This window comes from Lichenostomus cassidix, chromosome 1Aa (genome assembly GCF_008360975.1).
Source record: "Lichenostomus cassidix isolate B80296 chromosome 1Aa, HeHo_3.0, whole genome shotgun sequence".
Lineage (NCBI taxonomy): Eukaryota > Metazoa > Chordata > Aves > Passeriformes > Meliphagidae > Lichenostomus > Lichenostomus cassidix.
In genome coordinates, this window is record NC_139480.1 from 11,622,395 (window position 1) to 11,650,231 (window position 27,837).

Consider the following 27,837-nt stretch of genomic DNA (forward strand, 5'->3'; position numbering starts at 1 on the left):
CTATTCAGATAACTGTTTTGCAACAAAATGTCAAATTTAATTCATTAAAATTCAAATAAAACTTTGCATAAATTAGTCAATGCATAGAAGTTAAAGAGCACCAATTAAGCACCCATTTTGAAGTTTCAAATAAAAACAAAGCACCAATTTCTCATCTCTAGCAAAGCACAGACTGTAAAACTCCACATTTTTTCATGCACATTCTCTACAGTAGTTTAACAATCCTAAAGGATAAAGTACTTTAACACAGACTATACCTTCTTCTTTTACCCCCTGTGCTGGGAGGTGGCTTAGGAGTTCGTGTTGAAACAATCTGACAGTGCACAGTCCCAAGGAGCAACATGAGCCATATTGGCCCAATGACTTCAGTCAGAGGTATATTATGTGGGCTTTGGGCTGTATAGAATAGCACTACAGCAGCAACTGCAAAAGAAGGGAAATGAAGTTGAATTTAGTGTCTGAAATGGCCAACTCATTATATGTGCTTTTGACAAAAGCACAATCAGTCAGATGTGGACCTTTACTTGCATTTTAAGCCAGCTCATGTAATTTTGAGAGAACAAAATTGTAATTGCTGAAAAATGGCAGCAATAAATGTTTAAACAGCTGACTACTCTCTTAATACCCACCTTTTCTTTCATACTTGTGATATTAAAGGCATTACTCAAAAAAAGGTGGCTGAATGAAAAAAAAAAGGGGGAGGAATATTTGGAAAGCTCTATCTGTCATGAAGCCACTTTAACTATGGTGAAACATCAGTAGGAGACAAAACCAAAAAGTAAATACCATCCTTAAAGCAGCGCAAATAAATTTAATTGTGTATCTCATGTAATGACACAGCACAATCCAACAAGTTTGATGAGACTTGAGAACAGAAACTCCTTACAAAGCAGAATGCATTTTAAACTCCATGTTCCAGCCAAGGGACAAAATTGCCCATATGGACAGACAGCCATGCCTAAGTACAACCCTGTATATGTTCCAAATATACTTGTGTGCATATTTTTTAGCAGTGAGGAAATACCAAAAGATAAACCATGTAAACTACGAGGTAGCCCAGCTGAAGTGACCAGGACTCCAACTAGCACTTGTGGCTGGAAAAGGGGCAGTTTCCAATTCCATGGCTGCTAGCTTTGCAACCCTATAACCACTCTTCACATACAGCCACCACCCAGGCAGCTATTCTTGCTCCTGTACCCAGAGCCCAACCACTCAGAAACATCTTTACAGGCTCCAAGTGAACCTGAACACATCCACCAGGCACAAGGCAGGCAGAAGAGGCAATTCCTCTCCTCTCTGCTCATTCTATGTCCTTGCTGCTCTGGCTTGAAGTGCTGCGTTGTGTAACTAGCTCAGAGAAGCTATCGAGAATAAAACAAAAACACCTACAGAAACTCCAAGGAACAATTCAGAAACAAAACTGGGAAATAATTCTCTGTGCCTGACATCCACACATCCCATGAGAACTTGGTTTTGTTCTTGTCCTACTCAGAAGAGAAAGCCCCATAATTTAGACCTATTTCTAGCACAAAAAATACAAGTTCATCAGCTTTCACCTGCTCTCTAATGAAACTGACTGAAAAAAAAGCAGCCACATACAAAGCTAGGTGCCACATTCAAAAATCTAAAATAAATCCCATGAAGCAACACCTAACACAGCAGATACCTGCATGTGATGTTCTCCACTAAAAAGAGATTTGATGTGTTTTTCATGAATGAATCTTTAGCAAGGTAACCAGTATTAGAAACATGATAAACATACAGAACAATGAAATTATTTTTGATTGTGGGAAAACTATTTCTAATTTTTCCTCTGTGTTTTTCCTAAATTAAAGCACAAAATTTTTGCATGAAGTATCCCTTATTACTATATATTAAATACTGTATATACACTATATATTGGTTTTGCTGTACAAGGTTTCTCAGAAAGACCATATGCATCGATGAGAAATCCAACTTATTAAAAACCAATACAAACAGGTACAGATAGCAAAAGGTACTGCAAAAGATAATGTTATCTCTTTCTAAATGAGCTTATCTGAGTTCCTCACACAGACAATTAGCTTTATGATGCATAAAATGTAAAGAAGTAGCCGATTTTGACTCCTATCATACAATTTGGTAAACATATACTTCTGAGAACACAGAGCTCCACAGATCTATGTGAAATTATTTGCATGAGTAGGCCTACACAAAATTTTAAAATTCACTATTGCTACTTAAAAAACAGTAAGAAAAGCAGAGCTGAAGAAATCATCCTCCAGAAGATAAAAATCTGTAGATTGCAGATTCCCACCACAATGTTTCACACAGATTTAGAAAAACGTTACTAATCTCCTGATCTTTTTTAAGTAAGATGGGAGGGAAATCCAAGATTTTCATCCTGCACAGTGTGTCAGTACATTCTAGCTCAAGTTATCCAAGAATTGCTCCTACCAACAGCTAGGCAGCATTGGTTGGAACATGATTTCTCACAGCACTTTTAATCATTTATTTACATATTTATAGTAAGTATGTGGACTTCCACCCTCCTAAAACACAGTGGTTTATTTTGTAAAACAGAGACAAATGAAATTATACTACACTGAACAAAAAGCTGCCTCAGAAAAAACAACTTTGCATTTCAAAAACCAAACAGCATTTATTTTTAGAGCATTTAAAGTTCAGTAATATTTGTAACACCAAATTTAAAAATACATGCCTACATATTTATATATCTCACCACCACAACAAACAACCATTACATCTCTATTGAAGTTTCTTGCCTCATACTTAGGAAATACACAATAAACACTGTAACTTCGCACTTCATTTTCCCATTAGAATACAAAACAATTTTAAATTAAAAATGAGGTATTACTATACACTAGATGGACAAGGAATCAGAAGAAAAAGGTTTTACTTCTATCTTAAGTCATTGTCCTGTTCTGTGACCTTGAGCATAAAACATTTCTCTGTAGTTCTCTTATCACACATTATGCTGATCACTTTATACAAAAGACAACCAATGCAAATAAAACCTGGAGTTTAAATCTACAGCCAAGGAAAAAATTCTCCTCTGTAGATTTACCTAAATGCTAGCAAGTATCCTGCTAAAGCTAATCAATTTTAAAGCAGTAATTCCAAGTAATGCAATTCATAAATCTACAGAAAATCCTTCATAATCAAATAAAATAATTTAACTGAACACTTATAAATGAAATATAGTCAGACCACTTTACAGCAATGTCAGTGAGAATCCGTCAAGATGACAGAAAGTCGAAGCTACAATACAAAATCCAAATTCAGGGCAGAAACATGGCCACCGGAATTTGAAGTGTTTTATTCTTAAGTTTCCATCATAGATTCTTGACATTTTGGTGCTGTCTTACCAATATTGTATAAAATTAATAACTAAGCACACTTTCTGAGTAAAATATAAGCAAAATTTATCTAGAAGTGCTTGGAGGGTTGTTTTGAATAGTTCCCAATAAGTAAATATGACTATTTAAGTTTACTTACATGTCTTTTAATTTATTTGAAAACTATCAAAAAATCTGCAGCTAATTCTGCACAGTTTAAACATCAAGTATTTAAAATAGCTGGATTAAAGTGTAATATGGAATACTATTAATTATTTGCTGGTATTTGTTAATTCACAGCCACAGAAATACTTTGTCACAGACTTTATGGATTACAGTCTATATGGATTAAGGAAATGATGCATTCCAACCATAACTTAGTAAATCAGAGATCCCAAGAAAACTGAGAGGAAAAAGGTTAATTATAAGATAGCTCTGTGATTAATGTCCTAAAAACTTGCTTGTACTCGTCTCACTATTTTTCTGCTTTTAGGGTCTTAGAAGGCTCCACAAATTAAGTGTGACTATATTTTGTTAAAATAAAGTTACAAATAAGGACATATAAAATTACTGCAATGGTGTTTCTCAGAATAGGACACCCATGACCATGGTAATAAACCAAATACAATTTACATATTTTACTACCTATATTACTATAAACAAGATTAATATTATTAACACTATGGGATCTCTTACCACAGCACAGACAAATTAGGAATCTATCTCAGAAATGGGGATACAAAGAACTTTTGATAGGAGGCGACATGAATAATTGTCAGTACTGCAGGTCTTCAGGCATTGGCACAGTGAGATTAATTTTATATCTGCTAACATCACCACACAAGAGGTACTGTGTTTTTTTCTAAACTCCGTATATTGCTCTAATTAAAATTTCCGAACGATACAATGATTCACAACTGAGAGGACAGATGGTAAATTTGAAAAAGTAATATTGCACTTTAATTGGATTTCAGTAGAAAATTCATTAGTCATTTAGCTTCTCAGGGTACTTATATTGCTCCTAACTTTCATTAACCTTCTGTTCCATTTCTGTTCTATAAACTTCTGAAGCACTTACTGTTTTGGTGACTTTCACACTGATAGATACTGACTCACTCCATTACATTCTTCCCTTTCTAATTGTCCTCTGATATATCACACATAATTAAGGGAATCACCAAGTCAGACTGCTAGAACTGAATATCCCAAAAGCTGTGAGTTATCAGTACAGTAACAGTTGTCCTGCACTAAATCAGGCAGTCCTGAAAATCTGAATTCTATTCAGATGTGACAAACTAATGTGTGCCCAATGCTGAAGAAAGACTGTGAGGAAATTGTTAAATTTTTCATTATGTATCCTTTATATACGTAGAAGAACTGTTAACCAAGAGACATATCCTTGGGAATGTGTCATTCCAGTATTTTCTGAAAACACTGGAATAGACCACAACAGCACGAAGTGAACCAAGCAGCACACTGCAGCTTCCATATGGTTAAATTAAGGCATTCAGTCGAAGCTGATGCTGTAATCCAACTCTACCTTGGAGAAGGTAAAGAACAAGCAGCCAGAAAAAAATGACCCTTGATGTCACTTGTAGCCACCACTTGTAGAAGAATGGAAAGAAAACTACTCTCACAATTCCTTTGCGGGTCAAAGATGTCCAAGGACTTTCAGGTTTTGCTTTAGCAAAAGCAGATCCTTTAAAAAAAAGAAGAAATTTAGATTTATTTCATCATTATGGCAAATAGAAACCTTAGTTGTTCAACAGCAGAGTAGTTAAGACGGTGAAATGGTGGAAGTGCAAGATTTATTCAAATAACTGTGTTTAATAATTGCTCCTTTAAAAAACTAATCTCCTGAATCCAAATGTGGTGCCCTCTTGACTGCCATTATCAGAAACTTCTACAAATACCTGTATTTCAGAGTGTTTGAATAACAAAACACTGCCATGCCAAAATTATTCTAAAATAAATTATTAAAATTTTTTCTGTTTCGTAGAGGTATCCAAAATTTGGTATGAAACAACAAGAAGTCATATGAAAACTCTACATGCCCATGCAGGCACAGCAGAGTCCTTTCCCAACACAGCAAAGAGACCTAAAATACCAACATCTATAAATTGCACCAGCCACGTCATTCAGGAAAATGGAATGAGGCTGGGAAGCATTGAAGTGAATCTGGCCAACTCAGGACTAGCCGCAGGAGCAGGGAAGCCACCCAAAGAATAATTTATCTTTGTCTCTCCTTCTATACCCATTTTTTATCTCTCATTCAAAGGTCCTTCCTGTCCCATATCTCTCCATTTCTTTTTCTTCCTGCAAATTGCCAGCCAGAAAACTGTGAAAAATTTACTTAATGGGGATGTGACTTAAATTATGCCAAGTTACTGACTGGAAGGGTAACTACTGCATGCTGCTACACCATCCCCATCTCACTTAGAAGCAGCAGTGGCATTAGTGAGCTCTGTGCTGCACAGGTAAAACACTGCCAGCACTGAAACTACTTTAATGCCAACTTAGACATCCATGCCATCATTTAAATGCTATTCATATACATCACTACACTGAAGTGGTCTACCACTGTTTCCTAGTTTAAGTTCAAATGTTATTTGATTTTGCTTCTTTCTCTCACTTTCCCATTTTTAAAAAATTATATTGTTAGGTGGTATGAGAAAAGCTCCAGGGAGGAGGGGGATGAAGCTCCAGGGAGAAGGGGCTGAGCAGGTCTCTGGAGGTCAGTGCTGGGTGTCAGGATGCCCAAAGAGCCTTGACTGGCTTCCCGGAATGGATAAAGGAGATTTTGCTGGCTGCTGGGCTCATGGATAAAAACACTAAGTAATGATTTTCCTAGCCTTCACGAGGCATGAGGAAAATTACACACAGATAATAAATTAAGACTAAAGACTTTTCTAAAAGTCTCATATCATCTGACCTTCTGTTGCTGTTTTGTTATTTAAAACAGGCAAGAAACAATCAAGCCCCAAACACTTTTTTACTCTCCAGAAACTTCAACATAACCTTTCCTCTAGATGCCAGAAGATTTAAAAGAAATCTAAATGCATGGCAGTGGGGGACTTCTAAACTAGTAACTCTAAAATGATAAAAGACAATTCACAAATTTCTTTTTTTTTTTTTCCCAAAATCTAAATCTATACAACAAAATTTAAACTCAATTCTTAAGCTTTCAATTTAATCTTAGTATCATCATTTCACAATATTTTCTATCCGCCTGCTTTAGGGAAGAGTTATGTACAGTGGGTGTGTTTTGTTTCATTTGGGGTTATTTAAAACCTACTAATCTACTCTTGTTATAAGACAAGATGGCTGTTATTTTATATTGACAAATTCAGCTTTTTCTAGCTCAGGACCTACCTCTTACAAGATCAACATCTATGAGGTCTGGTTTCACATGTCCTGTTTTCTTTGGTTTGTTTCTCAAACCCTGCAATAGACAAATACTATCAAAATACTTCAATGCAGATGACAGACATTACAAAAGACAAAAATATCTATGTGGTCAGTAATTGTATTTAATCTACACTGCTACTGAGAATTCAGACAAACATGTCAACTCCATAGATTTAAAGTACTATAAATTAAACATTCCAAGGAACAATGCACAATAGATGCCTTTTACACACTTTACAATCTAAATAAAACCCAACCAATTACTGACCCACCAGGCTATTTTTCATACAGGCACTGAGCACTCATGGCTTGGCACTATGCAGACAATGTATGCACACCCTTGCAAAAATTAGTAATACATCTCTATTAGCTTTTCTGAACTTTTGCAACAAATTACATTCCTGAATCTCTTTTCTCCTTAGATATCTAACTGAACTTCACAAAATGCTTACATTGCAACTCCTTAATTCCAAACCTAGATAGCAAATCACATTGCCATGCAGGAGCCACTAATCAGCAAGCTCTCAGAAATCCAAATTCTAGAAAAGTATTGAACTTTTTCTCAGTAGTGAATACAGACTAGCCAATTAAAAGGAGGGGGGAAATCCCACACAACAGGAAAGCAGCAGGAATAAAAGCAAGCTTATTTTGTCTTTTAGTGGCAGCATCTCCATCCAGATTCTTGGTCATATTAGACAGTAAGGAAATCACAGCATACAATTCATACAGAGTACAATAAAATATTTTTTTAAATATTCAGAATGCAAATAGAATTATTATGGAAGTCAGTTAACTGTTTTTATTCAACAAGCAGTTAAATTCACTGGTGAACTGTACATTTCTACTGTTGCCATGGTTCATCCATGAGTAAAAACATTTCTTACTTAAATGTAAACATTAAGTATAAATGATAACATAAAAATGAAATTATCAATGAGAGACAGATCAATGAAGTCTGATAGTGTTAATCTTTGTAAGAACAGTATCAAGCAAAATTTTAAATTGAATGCTGCTCAAAATATTTCTCACATCTACATTCAACTGGATTTATTTTTCATGCAGAAGATAAAAAAATCAAACTACAACAAACTAGATATGTAGTCATTACCTAATGTGTCTATTAGAAAAATGAGTTCGCTTGAAACGAAACAAAATTAATACATAGAACTGAAACATGGATATGATAAAATGTGCTCTGAGGATGACAAATACAGAAAATCAGTTGTGTTTTAGACTCGAGCACTACAAAGACCTTAATATGCAGGGTTTTTACAGAACTGCAGTCCTAAAACTGCAGTAATTTTATGCAGAATAAGAAAAGAAGCCCACAATTAGAATTGGAAATTATCATAATTCTAGAATCAGCTACAGATCCTTGTGAAATCTTGCATAAGTAAGCCACTCCATTTTGTAGAAAAACCCCTGAAGCTTAAAAAGAAAATGCTGAATTATGTAATCATTTTCAAATGTATTAGTGCTTATGGGCCACAAGATCTCTCTTGGAAGTCTAAATAAAGATGTGCCTCTTGGAAGAAATAATCCCCTAGAAACACATGCTCAATCCTAGGAAAAATTCACCGCTGTGGCTCAAATTATGTTTTCATTTTAAAGAATTCTGAAAAAACTAAGTCAAATACAACTTGATGCAACCTTCATAGGAAAAGAAATGGTGACTCATTCTATAAAAATTCCATTGGTCAAACAGTAAAGGCTTTCAGTGTCCATGGACTACACTGAGTTGGTTCCTGAACTGTTTGCCACACACAGTGAAAGCATTCCATTTATTCACATGCAATTTCTCCACTTTCTTAATGCATCACAAATCTCTGTAACATACATGGAAAGCAGCAGTGTTTCAGACTAAGGTTATTTTTTAAAAAATTCAGTGTTTCACAATGCTCAGACCCATCCAGTTAGTTCATATAATTTCTATTCAGCACCAAACACATTCCACCTAAGCATTAGCAAAAGAACATTTAAATAAAAAAGCTTACAACTAGTTGCTATTATGGTAAGAACTCCTTTACACAAATTTTAAAATTGATTTTAATAGATTCTATAGTTATAACTAAATTATAAATTCATAGTAAGAGAAATGGATTTTCTACTAAAAATTAAGAATTTTTCAGATTTTTTGTGAAGTTAATTTCTAAATTACTATGTAATTAAATATATATATATATTTTTTTTATAATGTCAAAGCACTACAGGAGCTTTGAGACTAAGGCACTAATGTGCAATACCTGAAGTTAGTCATGTGCCTTGGTGTTACCAAAACTGCACTTCAATCAGTCAACCCAAACTCAGACACCACCAGTCATTTGTTAGTTACTGCACTCCTGAGCCAGACAAGATGCATTTTGAACAAGCACAGGGCATTATTTGCAATGACTACTTGGATAATGTGCTATTACACAGCAGTCACAAGAACTCCTCTCATAGCTGTACTGGGTTTTCTTGGGAAAGACCCTTCAGGCACCCCCAGGCTCAGCTGTGCCGCTGAAATACCATCCAGTTCAACTCAATTTGTGTATTTCCATACAGAAACTCTGTAGCTCAGGCCAGTAACCACAGAAGGCAAGGAAGTCCACACACACATTTTATTTAAGCACTGGGGAGTGCAAAAACCCACCCCATGGGAAACTGAAACAATGTAGATTTTACTGATGTTAAGTATTAGCAACACCTTGAAACTCATGCAGAAATAGCACAACACTTCCATGCAATGTTGGAGGGGAAAAAAAAGAGTTTAATTGCAAGAAAACGTTAAGTAAATTAACATTGTGGACATGATATCATATACAACCCATGGAACTAGTACCTATAGGATTGCTTCCTTTATCTCCCAAGCAATTTAGCAATGCTGCAGACACTGACAGTACTGTTAGTTAAACCAAAGTGCACAGAACGCTGTTAAACTGCTTGTTCAGAGAAACAAAGCCTGAGGTACTTACCAGTCTAATAAACTGTACAAAACAATGACAGCATCATAAAGGAGGGAAAGTAAACTGCAGGTATAAGGTAACTAACTGAAAGCAAAGAGAGCTCAGATAACTGACATTAGAATTCATCACAAAGAAAAATGAAAGACAGAAGTATTAACACAACTAAGCCCTGTCTTAAGATAAATGAAAAGAAAAAAAACATACTGAGATACAGAAAGATGCATCACACGAAATGCTGCAGAGTTATTAATTATGTAAAATAAATAGAGCATAGTATGCTGGTTACATTTGGTTACACTCCAGAAGTCTAGTTTTACTTTACAAGTATTAAATACCACCACATACAATGTAGATTACATCAGCATACACAACCACCAAAAAAAGCCTTTTAAATGCTGTATTATTACCTTTATTTCTCTTTGCTCTACTGATTTTTCCCATATTTGTTGATCATATGCCCCAATCTAAAAAAAAATACAGAAAAAAATCTAAATTAGGATTGAAAAGACATTGAGCAAACAAAATCAAATCAACCTTCAACAAGAGAAGCCTGAAGCCAGCAAGTTATTTCCTTGGGGATACTTGTTTACAAAGAAATTTTTATCTTCTCCATTCTATCTTGGCTGGACAGGATCAAGCTAGTCTGTAAATGAACTGTGACAGGGAGAGCTGAGCCTCACACAGCCCCAGCCTCACCCAGGACTTGTGCCAGCCTGAGCACTGGGAACACCAAGCTCCCTGCCAGCCCAGGTCAGCATTCCAGCCTCCACACTGACAGAGAGCAGAGCTATGGCAGCTACACTGACACAGCCTTTCAGATCACTGGAAAAGAAATATGCATACCTAGTTGAACCCATACCCTCACCTAATTTATTTGTTTTCAAACCCTCTATAATTCCCATTCCATTCCACCCACCGTTAAAGCCACGTGGTCTTGAGTTTTATCTCTTAACAGTGCACAGCAACCAGATATATGGACAGGCTGGTAATCATCCAACTTATAGCCCAGGGGGAACCCAAAGAATATCAAGAAATAGCACTTTTCCCTGCTGAATGTCAGATATTTAGAGGAAGAGCAACCTTAAACTTCAGGATGTAGGACAGTGACAAGAACAAGTCAATATATGAGACAACATATCCATGTTTTGTCAAAAGTTATCATCAGATTGCTTTGATCTCTACACAAACAGTATTTCTAAATAATAATCAGTAATAATAATCTCTTTTACCATGGCAATTTTAAACCCTGGCCAGCTGTTCTATCTAGACACATAAATCATGTGTATCTGGGGTTCAATTCATATCACAAACTCTGAGCAGTTAAGTGTAAGATCACTTTTAGGTCACAAGGGTGAGACAAACTCAGTTCCTGAGATTCAAAGATCCTTTTCCAGCCTGCAGAGGTGACACAAGCAGCTCAGGTACCTCCCAGAGAGGCAAGAGGAACAACTCCCATCATCTGAGCAAACCTGCATAAATCCAATCTTACTGCAATAGTGTGACTCCTCCTTCCAGTTCACAACTGCAACAGACAGGAAAGACCCAAGCACAAGTGCACAACACCTTGTACCAGAAAACATTGTTCTGATTTCTCTTTTAGTATTTCAGCCTTCAGATTTAATTTAGAAGTTATGAGAGAAAGAAAGAAAAAGAAAAAGCCATTCTTAGTTAAAAAGGGTCTTTTAACCAAGGATAAAACATAAGTGCAAAAAAATATACTCAGGGAAGTCAACACACAAATACACATACAAACAAAGAAATCTAAAGGCATCTTCTGTGCCTCTAAACCTGACCAATTAGTGGGAAAAAAAAACATTTTAAAAATTCTAATTTAGAGAGTAGTGAATTCCAAAGCATATCTATGAGAACACCAAACTGAATTACTCTCTCAAATTTAAATAATATTTCCCATTTGCAAGAGCTAAATAATTTCTATAGTTTGCTACTTAAAAACTTTACAAAAGAAATAATCTACTGGCTTTTTGATAGTAATAAATACTTTACACCTCTCATTTGGAAAAAATAAAAGAGTTTGTGGAAATAACTAGGGAGTCAGGCACAGTAGTGGGCAGAATTAAGTAGTTGCTACAATTAAAGTAATTAAACCAAAGGAAGTTTAACAGCTAACACCACCTGGATAACAGCCAGCAATTAAAAAGTCAATATATTGAATAACCACTCCACCCAGGCATTTATAGCTAATTGTTCTGGCTTTTCCTCTAAATACATTTCAAATGAAATTTCAGGCCTTCCTGGTTTTCATTAAATTTGCTAAGAGCTCCAAGTGAAATTTTTGTGCTGCATATTGTTGTGTCCTCCCCTCCCCACTTCCAAACAAATTTCTTTCTACCAGGACAGAAAAGGGGATGCAAGTCTGTGTCCCTCTCTGTTATGCAAGAACCAAATGCAGAAGGAAGTCTTTGTGCCAATAAAGCTGCAAAGCAAACTCCATTCCTAATTCCATTCATAGCTGAAACTGGTATAGAGTTGAAAGTCTTTAAAACAGCGTTCTCCTTCTAGACAAATAACAGACCATTTGTTAAAGGAATTCTGGGAAACACAGATCCCAGAACACATCTGAGGCAAGGAAGTCAACTGATTTAAAAATCTTACTTAGTAATATTTTTCTACAAATATTTCTTTTCCCTCTTTAGGTAGCAGCTTCCATCTCCACAAAAACACAAGAAGCAGGAATTTTGCCATTCACATTTCTCTTTTAACGTTGCCCCATAAAGCAATTCTTCCAGCAGGAGGTAAAATAAGACAGCCAGAACTACTTTAAAGAGCAAGGTCCTTTACAACTGTTTTATTGGAGGAGTGGCTCTGTCCAACCACCTCTGATCAACTTTAGTTACTGAAATCTGAGCACAGAACTATTCAGTAAGACATGATGGTGCAAACTGAAAGGAGTGGAAGAGAGAATTACAGACAGCACGTGCTATTACAATCCCTCACGTTGTTGCTGTTGTTGTTTGGGTTTTCTTGTTTGATCTACTCAGCATCAACTCTTTGTGTTTTAACAAAATTTGAGGAGTACTTCAGGGAGCAGGTGTGCATGCCACTCAGCACACCAAATTCTGACCTGATACTTAATTTCCCTTCTCACCATCTGCATGAGCATCCCTCTACACTTCTCTTCCAAATGTATCAGAAGAAAACACATGAAAACCAAGGCATCATTATGAAGTGGTATAGTGGATACTGGCACACTTCACTGCCCACATTAAAAAATAGGAAGAACTACTGTTACTGAAATAAGGAAAGTTAAAACCACAGGCATTATTTCTTTTCTCTCCTTTATGTCAGGAAAGCACATTTAGAGGTTGTGAAATGTGTCTTGCAGAATCCATTGAAAGATACATTTTTATTTAAAACAAACTAAATTATAACATTTAATGATTATCAGAGATACTAGACACATATATGAATTAAAATCTAGAACATAATTTGTGAATGAATTGAAGAATGTAAGTTAATACTAGCAAACCTTTCCAGTTTTAAATTATTGAGAGCATCAGCCAATTCAGCTTCAAAGCGTTTGGATTTACAAGTATTTGCATTTGAATTCTGTTTTATGTTAAATCGAATGTAAATCTAAAGCAAATGTAGGCTCTTGGCTATTCATGTATTTCCTTAGAATTGTACATAGCTGCAGGACATGGAAAAGAAGCCTAGCACCTAGTCTAGCACCAAAGAAATTTAGCTCTTAAGGCAAGTAAAAGGAAGGAATAACCTTGCAGAGATAAGATCAGGTTGGAACCTGAGGAATTTAAACAAACACAGAACTTGATCAAAGCAAGGTTTCCTTCAATATGCAGCTGTCCCCAGGGCTGCTCCACAGACATCCAAGCTCCCTTGGCTGAACTCTTCTGCCAGCAGGAATACCCTGATCAACTCCAGTATCCATTCCCTACTCCTGAACCCACCAGCAGTCTCATCCCTCACAGCTGCAATCCTGCACGATCCTTCAGAGGAAAGTTAAAGTACAAAACACAGGAGTAAAAAAAAAATTGTCCCATTTTTAAGTACACAACTGTGAAAAATGCTTCTAAAATCTCTTCCAAGAGTTAGTGCTGTCACCAATACTTTCAATCCATCAGTCCAGCCTACAACTGGCAATAAACTTTTTTTAAAGCAAACTATAAAACACAACATCCCAGCTTTAAATTGATTTCACACAAATTTATTCAGATTTCATTTATGAAATATCTTATCCAAAATTGTCTTCTACAGCATTTTTTGTTATGACTTGGCAGAAAATAGATTAACAAAAAGTTAGATAACAAGCCTATCTCATTTTGAAATGTAAATTTATCACCAAGCATCAACACAACCCTGTTGTAGAAAATTTGTCAGTAATACGCTACAGATATTAAAAATTGTGGTATAACCTACCTGTAGCAGAAATAGATAAATTACTAAATGCTATTTTATACACACTTAGTTTAAATTGTGCATCCCAGGCCTCCTCAATGCCAAGATTTTATCCAGTCTATCCACATCAGTTACCTCTAAAACATTCAGTTCTCAAGATCCCACTCCTCAATAAATACCGAGTAAAGAAGATGAAAGGATTCTGTTCCTTTATGCATTTGCAGAATTAGCAACCATTCTTCAAACCATACATTTACAGCATATAAGGGATTAAATGCAAAGACTGAAAACTACAGCCACTCTTTTACAAGGGAGAAGCAGCGGTTTAACACCCTAAATTAACAAGGTGTAATAAACTTTAAAATAGGTTTTCTTGAAAAAAGTTTCCTCACAAGTAATTAATTTCAAAAAAATCCTGAACTAACTTGTATGTGACTTGGCATGGAAAATTAAGCTATACAATTTCACTTTTGGTAAAACTAAATAAAGCTATCTCTTTACTGAAAGATTAAATAAATTTGAGATCCTTTTTAAGTGCAAATTCCTCATAACATTTTCCTGGTTTAAGAGATATGTGCATCTCTTGCAATTATCCAAAATAACTGCACTTATTCTTTCCCAATGAAACACATCAGGAAACATTTGATCAAATTTCTTCATACATCTAAAATGTGGCACCTGTACAGTTTGGTTCTGTAACAGCAACAGCAATTAGCCTAAGTAAATAGTTAAGCTATTGAAAACACAGCAAATTTTTATTCCAGAGCACAATGGAAAGGGCTTTAGCACTGTGCAGTGTTTCTTCCCAGTGCCTTTCTCACAACAAGCCACGTGGGCATCAAGATTGAATTTGAGCTTTGTGAATGACACTGATATTCACTTTAAGCTAATGCAGTGATGGTATCCACCTGTAGCCCAATACTCACAAGGCCCTTGTGATTCTAATGGAATTGATCAATATTTCAAGAGGCATTTATAATTTATGACCACGCAGACCAGCAAAGATTATAATCCTGAGAATACATAGTATTTCCTGTTGGATCTTAAAACTTTAATGTTTATCAATAACGAAACTTGTGTGCTAAACTTTGCTCTTTAAAACCTCTAAACACTTTTACAAGCCACATCACAATAGTATTACAAATTCCAAAGATATAAGATCTAGAGTTTGGTAAATAAATAACAAAGTTGCTTCCTTGGACTGTCTGACACCTTAATAAAATACTTAGTGCTAAAATATTAGCTAATATGCTTTATTAACTTTTACAGTCCAACATTATTAAAATAACTACATGATTTTCTGTATCAATTTTAGTATTAAGATATCAATATATAAATAATTTATATACAGGCAATATTATAAATTTTTACAATATGTCTCATTCTCTCAAAACTTAGAAGAGAATTATTAAGAGTTATTTTAAACTCCAGTTTATTTCTTACATGAACTGATCCTCATTGTAGTAAAGGCAAAACTCTACTAGCTCAGCAGTATAATTATCTCTATTGGAGTAGATTTCTAGCCTTGGGATGGGGTTTTTTTCTGGATGTTTTTCATTTTCAAGGGTGGTAGGTTTTTTTCCATTTTTTTATGATGGATATGTGGGCTGGACAAGCTAAACTAAGACAAACTTAGCCAATAATCCCACAGATAGAAATCACTATATGATTGTTGTACACTGTCTGTTAACAGCAAAGGGCTTAGTAACTTTTAGTCAAATGGAGAAGGATACTGAAGGGATTAAAGCTCTGTATCCTAAGGTACAGAGCTTTGAATTTTTAACTGCTGAATTTTTACTTCTGATTAAAAAAATTCCAAGATTCCCCTCCCCTTTTCCCTGCTTGGTGCCAGAGGGAGAGCTGCAACCAGCTATTTAGAGTAAAATTAAGCAAGCAATTCAAAACTTTTATTTAATAAGAGTTATTTGTTCTTAACTATTTGAATCACCAACTAATGGCCAACTTAAATTCTGCCAGTAACTGCAACAGCACTGTATTTACAGCCATTTCACTGAACAATAATTTTACCAAGGCTTACTTCAGAGATATCATCCCTTTCAGAGTCCAATAATAGCTAATTAAATATTTATCAACTACATGCTAATAGTTTTTCTGAATTTTTCTTTACAGATTAATTCTTCTTAACATCTGTCAGCTATACTTATTTATTGCCCTGAGTAACTGTTTACAAATTTTAGCAGATTTACTAAAAACACAAAACACCTTTTTTCATCACACAATCAAACACAAAGAAAAGCTATATATAGAAGAATAGTTAGAAATAGTTTGCAGGTTAAACTAAATGAGAGTACAGGAATAACCAAAGCACCCTAGATGCTGTCTGAGGTAAGCAGATCAGAACTATCCCTATCCCAGGTCCACTGACGACACTGCTGCTAACCATGCCCAGCTACTCTTCAAGTGTTAACGATTTAGACCTCTGTAATTTTAATTTTTTTTAATGATAATGTACCTGCACAAAACAAAACAGCCTCAAGATGTAACTGGGAAAAGAAAACCACTCTGGCAGTCTCATTATTCAGTATAATTCCCTGAAGATCTCTGAAAATCCAGCAACTTTGCCATTGTTGCAACTGGGATTTTAGAAAAGGATTGCTCTTATGTCCCTGATCATTTCCACTTCCCACAGAATGCTTTCCTTGTTGCCCCTGCATTTATCTTGGTGGCTGAAAGATCAACCAGATCGCTCAGCAAGAGAAAAGAAAATGTTAGGCTACAATTTCTCAAGGCCTAGTCAAACAATTTAAGAATCAGAGAATCCTTCTCAAGACAGAGGGATTTCATCTTGTCACTCCCCTGTCATGAGATAGATTTATCTCCTGTAAACTCGCAGTCTTTGTTTTAACTAGATGAGCTTCCTTACCAAATTCACTAAATAAATGTATGAAAGTCTGTGGGAAGGCAAAGCAGGCATGGGATCCTACAGGCAGGCAAAATGTAAGCCTGCTTCATTCAGCCACAGCCCCAGTCTGAGTGACCTTTTGCACAAGATTCAGAAACCAGTTTTGCCTCACCAAACAAGGCACTGAAAGTAAACCCCCATTAGGTCAGGGAACTACTTGAGTACCAAATGTGAAAGGAAACTCTATCTGAACATACATTTTCTTCCTCAGTGCTCTGACAAATGAAAGTCCAACACTTGTCAAGTTTTGCCACTTGAAGGCAGACATTTTTAAACCAATGCAGTTTCAGCATCCAAAGTTTTAGGTAAAATAGCCATACAGCCTGGGCACTTGGCAAAAACTGCCTTTGGTGCCAGGGTCAGTAAGGCATCATGTGAATTCAGTGCCGAAAAGGAAATCAGGTGGTTTCAAGGAAGGATATAATTTTTGTTTTATTTCCTCCTTCATTAACTTTATACAGGAACCAGGTTGGGAAAGGTAAAGCACTGAGAGAGTTAAAGGCCAAGGACCTCAAGGACAACACAAACAAGCTTCTACAGGTTTGTTGATGACAGGAGGAATACCAGGAAAAACGTGAGCCCTCCGTATAAGGAACCAGGAAAGCTGGTTATTGGGAACTTGGAGATGTTTTTGCCTCAGCCTTCACTAGCAAGTGCTCCAAGCTGAACCTGCTCTAGGGGAAGGTGTCCCTGCCCATGGTGGGGCAGTTGAAACATGATGGATTTTCAGGTCCCTTCCAACCCAGGCCATCCTATGAATCTAAATAGGCAATTATAATCTTGGACTAATGAGCTGCAAAACACTGAATATTAACATGTTAAAGCCATGCCATTAGAACTCAAATTTTGTCCTTTAAAGCCATGAGAGAGAAAACATCTCGTTTATTTTATTGTGCCCTTTAACAGCTGTACCTAAGGGACACCCAAAACAGCAGAAAGCTGCATTGGCAGAGTTAACTAATATATAAACAGGTGCAGGATTCAGCTTCAAATCATTAAGTTCCATTCTGCCTTCCTCTATAACCATCCCCAAGAGAAGGAACAACATAATTGTACAAATTTGTTGGTAATATTGCACGAGAGAGAGCTCCCCATTTGAGCAGCAAGGCTTCTGTAAGGATTGAAAATCAGAAAATCATTAAGGTAAATTCATGTATCTTCTCCAAACTGGAAACCAGACCAAAAATTCCATCTATTATTATCTGAAAAGCTTGAAAGTATTGTGAGAAATTAATGCAAAAGGTTACAAGCAATAGAAGCAGTATTTTGAATTATTCGTAACTTTATTATTTTTAACATCAGTTTCTTTTACTGAGGCAATACTTCAAGTACACATAAAGTATCAATTTCATACAAAAGTTATGCTACCAGATACTGAAATTGTTTACAATAAATGTGGGGTATGGAGGAAATTCCACGATGGTTTTCTCCATAAAATCAATCAATTCCAAAGCAGAAGCAAATTCAGTATGGTGGTAATTACATATAATCCTAAAGATATTAATCAGCATGGTGCATCTATGGCAGCAGTAGCTCAGCAGCTGACTGGAACCCTTCCAGAGAGCAATGCAGACACTCCTGCCACTCCCTTTTTTGCAAAAACCGGGGCAGTTCCAAGGGCTGAAAACAAGCCAGACAAACCCTGTGTGGCACACGAGTATCTCAGCACTGTACTCCCTAGTGCATCAAGAAACACAGCAGATATTTCATTTATTTTACTTTCTACAGAGCCAACCTGTATCTAGCAGACTTGGTGCCCTGAAAAAGTATTTGTAGCAGTTGGGTAATGCAGTCACAGGAAGCATTAAAACTGTCCATCCAATCTAGTATCTCTAATAACAAACTGCTATAATACCACTCTGAAATCTTACAATCCAACTTAAAATTATGCAGAATTGATTACTGTATTTTTACAAGACTGTAATCAGGAGCTCCAATGCACTAAGAGCAGAGTAAATCTGTTGTCAAAACAGAAAAACATGTTTACATAATAAAAGGTCTGACCTTTCAAACAATTAAGGCTATTACTAAATCATCCTGGTGTAAGGAGCTCAATTTCAGACAATAGTATGAGTCATGAGTAAACTTGCTGTTTGCAAAACTTGCCTAAAGTAGGGTTGGAAGAGCTCAATTGCTTAACTCTTTCCATTGAAGAGATATAAAAATGTCTCATCTCTTGTTTGGGAAACCGACCTTTGAAACTCAGTAGAGAGACATAAATATATCCAAAACTATATTAAAATTGAAAACTAAGAAAGACAAGGAACAAGTTATCTGTTCAGTATTTCTCACACAGCCTCAACCTACTCAAATACTTCTTAGTCATGTATAACTAGAAATAGCAGAAGTTCTTAATGTTCTTTTTTAAGTAATTCATGTACCAATTTATTAATCTGAAAACACCTCCCCAAAACAGCTTTTCTCATTTTATCACAGAGGCAAGTCATATCAATTTGATCAATACTGACTACAACCCCAGTTTTCTCTTGCCCCAGAAACAAACTCCTACTGCCACAATGTGCTAAGTTTTGATCCCACCCCACTTTCAATTCCAGTTACAGCTGTGATGAGTCAGTAGATCTAAAAGGCATGGTAAGCAGGAAAACTCTGACAAATAAAATAAAAACTGAAATAAAAATTTAAAACTGGAAGGAACCACCAGTTCACACAGTTTAGTATCTTGACATAACAAGCAACTATATAAATAAAATGTATCAGAAAGGACAAAAAAAAAAGGTATTAACAAAACCCTAGCATAACTCTCTGTTCCCCAAATTGAAATCTTTGGTTCAAACAACGAATCCATGGGGAAAAAATACTGCGCCATGCAACAGATTTAAACAAAAATAAATAAATAAATAAATGAAATCAAGGGCATAGGTGAAAGAGTCTAGATACTCCCAGGAACAGATCACACACATGACACTACAAAGTTAGAAAACTCTTTGAGGTTATCAGCCTGATCCAGGAGAACCCTCAAGATGTGGCACCTAAGAAATAATCTAATTCGCATTAACACCTCCAGGAGATGCAACTTTTCAGCAACACAGCCATTTGTCTCCAAACATTACACTTCCTCATACTAAAGCAGTGTAACTTGCTCTGTTGGCAGACCCCAGTCCACACGTGGATTGCAATTAAATTTTAATCACACCAGGGACTAGACTGACATCTGTTTTATACATGAACTTATCCCTCCTGAAGACAGCTCAGTCTTTCCAGGAGTAACAGAAGTCACCTCATCCCAACTCCTTGCCATAAAGGCAGTGTGCAGTTCCTGGCCAAGCAGACCTCTGTAAAAGCCTGCAGAGATTTGCAGCAGAAATGTTTTTCCTATGAACAAAAAAAAAAAGAGATTTTTTTTCCAGTGTGTGAAATCACTGGAAAAGAAGTCAGAACAAGGGTTAAAAGAATGGCCTGTACTGATAACAAGTAATCCTGTTAGGAGCAGTGCCCTGGGAAAAGTAAAATTGAGGAATGGGTTGTTTATCTCAAGACCAGAAGGTCTGCCCTCTGTAAGATCACACCACAGTGACTCATCAGCAGAAGATGCTGCCTTCCCAACATCAGCAGGATGGAAAGTTGGATTATATCAAATGTGGCATTCCCTTTACTGTATGACCAGTAGGAAAACAGACATGTATTTGGAAAAAAAAAACCAAAACCAAAACTAACCAGACAACAAACGTGAACCTCATTTAAGATTTCCAGAGGCTGCAGGCTCCTTCTTGCATCAAAGGACCATCTAAATATAAAGCTGAATATGATGAAAGATCTGTCCAAAGAGTAGTGCATCATCACCAACAAAAAGAGCCCCAGGGGTGTGATGAGGATGTGACATCCAGCATCTCCTGCACTGCACTAAGGGGGGCTTGGCCAGACCAAATACAAGCACAGCTTGGCATTTGGAAGTACTATCAGTATTCTGATATGACTATACAGTGAGTGAATTGGGTATATGAGAGAGTGAGTGGAAGCAGATAAAATCAGCATCATTTTCCCTTCCATGAGATCCTGCATTGAATTTCATTGCATTAAATCTTTCACAAGTCATCTTCCAAACCTTTATGAAAGGACCTGCAAGCAAGAAACTGTTCAGAAACCACTGTGCACTTCCACTGATACTTTTGCAGGAGTACTCTTTGTAAAGCTTAAATAAGAGAAGGGAAAGAACACAGTAAAGAAAACAAACAAAAAATTCATCATTAAACTGAATTATTTTCAAAATTTTAATACATAATGATTGTTACAAATTAAGTCAGCAAAATTAGTTTTTCTGCTCCGTCAACTATTCATTTAATTCACTGTAGTAAAGACCTCAACAAAACAGATCAGTATTGTCTTGTTTTTAGAAAGTAACTGTGGCTTTGCTAGAAGCTAACCAGAATTCCTATTTTGAAGACCATTGCCATCGTTTACTTAAGGACAAGATGTACTCTCTCCAAAAGACAGCTACAGGCCCAAGGAAAACACTAACTCACAGAAACTTATTAAATCATGGAGAGCCAAGACTCACTGTCTTGAGTAGGGATTAAACTGGTTTTTTGTTACTGATAGAAAATTTGTTTCAATTCTTACTTTTTACTTAAATGCAAGGATTCTTTTCTGCGCTATAGAAACAACATTCTCCTGTTCATTGATTAACACCCTACTGAGAATGCAAATTTTCTTTTATTGCAGAGCACAGGTAACCACGGGAGTAAGGAGTTTTCAGCATAGACCACAAGCTATTTCATTTCACTAGATACAGTCACTAAATATTAGTTTACTTATGGAAGAAGAGTTTCAAGCTACTCACTCTCACACAGTGCTATCAAGTAATGCATAAGTATTTTATATTTGTTATATTTACACATAAACACAATAAGCCACCATAAAAACAAATAGAAATCTTACCTTTTTCTGGTACCAAACTATAGCATCAGTTACTTTGGACGCCATTTATTCCACTGAATTCACAGAGTCATTTTAGGCTGTTAACAGAAAGAGACAGAACTTTACTTCCACCTTCCCTATGAAGGCCAAATGGGGAATGTAGAAACACTCCCGTTACCTGCAAATCACTGAACAGCTGTATTTACTTTACACATTGCCTCATTTCTATTTTAGTAAGAGTTTGGGTTTTCTCCACCAGGCAAACAAAAAACTACAAATCTGCTGCTACAGGACATCAAAAGCCTCAGTTTTGTCCCTCCCAGTAAAACACAGAGTTTGCACAGAGATGATCTGTCATTGCCTCACAGGAACCTCACAAATGTTATATTACATGCAGCTTTTTTTTTTCCTGCTAAATTAAGCAACCTGTAGTTGTTAGCCCAGCACAGTATTTTGAAGTCCCACAATAATTATGCTATAAAATGCAAGAAAGATTCACAAAGACTATTAGATACCCTTGAAGAAGAAAAAAATACCAGTGATAAAATTTTACTAATCATAAAATCAATATTCTCATGAAAAGAGTAGACCAAAACTAAGTCAAAAGGAGAAAACCAAGGAAAATTGGTATGGTTGTTTTAATGGCAACGAACAGCGATACCTTTAGTTAATCTCTAATGTTACTGTAATTAGTTTTCAGTATGAGTAAAAAAGTAAAATCCAAACTTTCAGCCTATATAAAACATTTGTATCTTGAAACTAATTTTTACAGTCTTCTTTCATGTAATCAGTCAGCCAGAGTTCATTAAGAAAAAAAAAAAAAAAGCATAAAAAGCCTTCAGGGGTATCCACATCTATCTTGTGCTGGGAAGCCCAAAACTAGACCCAGCACCCCAGGTGTGGCCTCACATAAAGGCAAACTATGGTGCCTTTAGTTTGGATATGCACCATATGCAGTATAGTACAAACCTTCAACAAATGGATTGGTATTATATCAGTGCCTGAGGATTTCTAAGAAACATAATGCCATACATTTTCATTTCCCAAACGAACCTATTTTTAAGACTTCTAACAGTGCAACTCTGATATCTTTTATACAACTTCAGATAAAATTACAACCCAATAGAAAGAAATGTCTCAGAGAGCTTAGACAGTCACTGCAAATTCCCAAAATATCAGAACACTGACAACTGGTGCACTGAGCAAGAAAACACTGCAATTTTTCCCCTGCTGAAAATATCATGTAAGTCACATCAAGTCAGTTAAAGCTGGCAGCCATGACTCTGTCAACATCTGTAGTTGTTTCTGACATATTTGCTTCTGATAATAGAGTCTGGTTGTTTAACAGTGCCTATAAATTATTAAGAATTCGGTGGCACAATAAACATAAAAATATTACTATCACATAAAGCAAAGAGTCCAACAGAGACTTTGCTTTAACCTGGCATATCACACAGACTGCTCACCCTTTCTCACCCATATAAAGCTTACAACAGGACTTGCTTTCTTATTTGAAAACCTCCTCAATTAAACTTAACTTTAAAAATCCTTTGCTAAGTGGGACTCAAAGGGACATAAACCCCTTCCCCACACTCCCATGGCCTCCACACACACCATGTACAGCACAGTCACAGTGAAAGCAGCTCACTGCTCACAGAGTGCCAGTGCAGGAAGAGCCACAGAGATATTGATCATACTGATCATACTTACACAGCCTCACCTTCCCTGCCTTCATGACCTCAGCCTGGAAGACCTTTAACTCCTTCCCATTTCTCTTAAACTAATGCCCTCTCACTTACAATACACCCTACTTCCTACTACCATAATCACAGGATGAGAAAAAGATTGGAACAACTCATTATCAGCACTAAAGAATGACTGAACCTGGACAGAAACCCTTCTCTCAACAGCTACATTAACTGGATCTCTTTCTCCAAGGTTAATGATTTTTTCAGGAAAACAAATATTAAATCATGAATCCAAGACTTCGAACTGTGTCAAATATGGCTAAAATTGGATAAGCCATTTTAGAGGCAGTAACCTTTGTTTGCAGTAGCTTTTCAATTCACTCAAAAATGCTTTGCCTCAAGAAATAATTACCACACAAAACTATAAACTGAATATAAAGAGGTAGCTTGATTTGATTTCTATCAACTAACCTGTTATTTAGATTATCCATGGTTTTCATATTCTAAAGAAACTCTCTGCATTAAATCCTCCATAGAATCTATTTTGGTGGCATTTAAAGCATATTTGCATACACATTTGCATAAACAAATGCAAAGATGATGCTTACAAAAGTAAATATGACAAAATCATGGGATGGATGTCTCAAAACAGAGTTTGGTGTGCTAAGTAAAAATACCTATACAAGAAAATATCACATGCTTTCTTCAAGAGATACACAACCATTTCTGAGACAGCATAATAACGAAAGTTGAAAAGGTTTATTTAACTATTTCTGTCCACTGTTTCTGCCTCCAAGAGCTAGAATTTATCTGTGGTTTGGTTTTTTAGTTTGTCTTTTGGTTTTGGGGGGTTTAATGAGGTGAGATGAGACATGTTGAGTTTAATAGACTCAGCCTGAAGATAGCTTATCTGACTGAGGGATGGATGGAAACAAGGCACTTGTTCAAGGCACTTCAGCTGCAGCCCTGGCTCTGACCCTTATCTGCCCACAGCTCACTGAGCACCTCACACTGGAGACTATTTGAGCAATTTCAGAACTCTGCATGTTCATTACAGGTTACTCTGTCATTCATTGTTACAATTGATATTGATCCTGAAGTCCAAGCTGTACAAGTCTGGCTCTAAAGCACACCAACTGGATGAAACATCTCTGTAACATTCAACAGAGTTACATTTCCAACAAACTCACAGTTAATGCTACAAATAACAAGCAAAATTTTTAAATCAAAATTCCTTACTTCCCTAAAGTTAAACAGAGAGAATTACTTGGTTCTGGAGATCCCTATTTAGAGGTGGGGTTTCTTAGCCATTTTCTAGTTCAGGGCATAATCATATTACACAATACACCTTGCAATCAAATAAGCAGCTTCTCAAAAGCCACAGAAATCCATATTTAGATGTCTTCAGGTAGCTAAGTACTCATTCAAGCCCCGTACTACTGCAGTGCTCACTGAGTAAGATAGGATTTAAATAAATTCAAATATATTTAGAAATACATTTAGAAATTTTACTCATATCCACAGGGCTTTGGCGACCTCAGTCAGATATAAATGTATATATATATTTCTAAACGACAGTCAACAGCAAATTAAAGCAATCTGAACTCTCACAAAAGCTCAGAATAAAATAGGGCTCCTCCACAGTGACAAAGAAAAAAATGACAATTTTTTTGAGGAACATAGAAGTCTAAGCAGTGTCAACCAGCAAAAGGACATAATTAAAAATACAACACAAGCAAGGACACAGGAAAATAGCTGCTTTCCTTGCCTGTAAACACTGTGAATCACTAGGTATTTCAAGGAACCTGTTCCCTTCATAGCAATCCCAACCTGAATGGTCAGGATACCATCCAGCTGTTGAGTCAAGACTTGACTGTCCTTCTCAGCTCACTATATCATAGAATGATGAAGCAATGAAGTTGCACATTCACTATACATCATCAGGAGCAAAACTTAGATCGCATTTGTCTCAATTTTTTTTAAAAACACATTGATTTTTACTACTTTCAGGAGAACTTCACTTCACAACAAATTAAAGGCAGTTTTAAAAAGATTATTATATAAAGCCATGAGAATACTACAACCTGGTTTCAACTACCTTCCATGACAGAAATGTTTTACCACTTTGTTAGATCCTCCATATTGCAGTTTCACAATCACAGGCATAATTTCATTAAGATTAAGAAAAGCCAATAATTAGAATAGTAAAGCCTATGGCCTAAACTGCTAATTTTATAGCAACACTTGTATCACACAAACTCTCTTAAAGCATTACACTTGCTCATGCACAGCTAGAAAACAACTTTAATGAAGGACAAAAAAAACCCACTTTCCGGGTTCAACATCAAAATACAAGTTAACCCTATCATCAAATTGCTGCCACACTTGATACTTTAAGTTAATCTTAAATGAGACCAATAAACAGCTTAGTCACATTAGGGCTGACTGAAAAGCTGCTTCTGCCATGATGTAATAAACCAAGGCAGGTATCCCTGTAATGCAGATACAGCACTAAACTTACTGGGAGTCATCCTTCCTACCCTCAAATCCAGGATGAAAGCCCTAAAGCAGTGCTCCAAAAGAATCATTACTTTTCATGTGCATTACAAGTAAACCATTAAACCTGCATTTCCTTTTTGAAAGGGAACATCAAATACTATGCAATGCACTCAGTGTTCTTTTTAAGTACTTTATCTATGCATCACGGTTCTCAAAACAGCATTTCAGAATTGCAAATTGTATACAAGCGAATGAGAAACTTGTCACTCCTAGGTTCACACCTTTCAGTGGAAGTTTTGTCATGCTCCTTCCAGCTAGCCTTAAGAAAACCTGCAGCAGCCAAAATGGAAGGAAAAAAGTAAAGTAAAATTAAAAAAACCCCAGACACTGTTAACCTGAGGATCATACCCACCAACCAGCACGAAAAGTACTCTTCCTACCATGCCTGCCAAGCTCCCCCAAGTTGTCTTGTAATCTAAAGTCATTATAGCTTGTAAATAAAAAGGAATTAACATACTTGCTTTCCCCAAGGAAGACCAACAACTCTGCTATAAGTGGATACCAGCATTCCTAAGACGCTGCTCACGAGAGTTAATTTTCAAAGTTTGCCCTTCACTCCATCTCAAAAAAAGCCCCAAAACCCAAAAAACCCTGAAAACCCAAAACATAATCACCCCCAAACAACTGATTTTTTTTTAAATTGCACATCTCTAGATGCCTATTTAGGGAGCTTTTTGTTTATTTGAGGAGTTTATCAGGCTAACAGCAGCAACAATAAAATATGAATGAGATGCCATGCTGGCTGCTGTGTATCAAACCCTGTTCTTGATAAACAGAGATGGACCAAACATGTCATATATGATGACACACACAGACATCTGGCAGCATGTCCATGCCTGCCTGTGCCTCCAGTAAGATGTCAGATGCTGAGAAGCTGATATTTTCTCAGGCCCTGGTATTCTGCCCACAAACCACTGCATCTGATCCCATTTCTGCTGCTGCTATTTCCTTATAAGCTCATGCCCTTTATCACTCACCAGCCAAAGCAGGAAGAACTCAGAGGCACAGCACAGAGCACGCAGTGAGAACCAGCTTTCAAAATCTGATTGGAAGTAGACTCAGCCATCTTCACTTCCAGCAAACTCACCAATATTTGAAGCAAGGAAATGCCACAGAAAATAACTGTCACCCAAGGAATACTTGTTTTGCCAGAGAATTACACAACTGTCTGAAATAGCAACAAAATGTTGACTATCAGGATTTCTGAGATTTATTTCAGGTTCTGGTAAAAGAACATTGCGTGCGGTTGTTGCAACTGCTGCAGCCAATTCTGGAATCTCTGCCCTCAGCCTTTAGGTCTGTGCAAGTTTCCTAATTTTGTTACATAACTGGCTCATGGCTCCACTTGAAGTAACATGACACAATCTCATAGATACTTTACTCATTAAATAGGGGGGAAGAACTGAGAAGTCCAAGATTCTACACCTCCCATAATTTACTTCTGAGCCTCCTGCAGTATTTATTAGTAGCAAAAAGCATCTAATATTTAAACATATTCTACTGTTCAATAAAGTAGAAAAATCCAGACCCTTAAAGGGAACTACAGTCCAGTTAATTTTGCTTCTTATCTTCTATAAGAGATGTCAATTTCAAACTTCTCATCAAATAGAGAAATTGCTGTTAGCACACTGGGTCTACAAGCCATTTCTGAAAATGCTTTATCTTTTTTAAAAGATTAAATAAAACACAGCACATGGTCAATCTCAACTTCTGTTCTTTCTAAT

General features: G+C 36.3%; 1 protein-coding gene across 6 annotated transcripts in view; it reads right to left on the reverse strand.

Moving 5' to 3' along the window:
* PHTF2 (putative homeodomain transcription factor 2) overlaps positions 1–27,837 on the reverse strand; it is a 59,408-nt gene that overhangs the window by 24,379 nt on the left and 7,192 nt on the right. For 3 of the 6 annotated variants that reach the window (XM_085039868.1, XM_085039839.1, XM_085039846.1), the window contains exons 2-7: positions 21,888–21,964; positions 10,102–10,158; positions 9,704–9,715; positions 6,714–6,783; positions 4,882–5,040; positions 258–423 (exon numbers count right to left, since the gene is read on the reverse strand). In XM_085039868.1, the coding sequence (XP_084895994.1) occupies positions 258–423; positions 4,882–5,040; positions 6,714–6,783; positions 9,704–9,715; positions 10,102–10,158; positions 21,888–21,932 (509 nt within the window). In that variant the 5' untranslated portion in view covers positions 21,933–21,964. Of the gene's footprint in view, positions 1–257; positions 424–4,881; positions 5,041–6,713; positions 6,784–9,703; positions 9,779–10,101; positions 10,159–21,887; positions 21,966–27,090; positions 27,389–27,837 lie in introns of those variants that run through there. The other 3 variants (XM_085039854.1, XM_085039876.1, XM_085039862.1) reach the window with 3 other exon arrangements.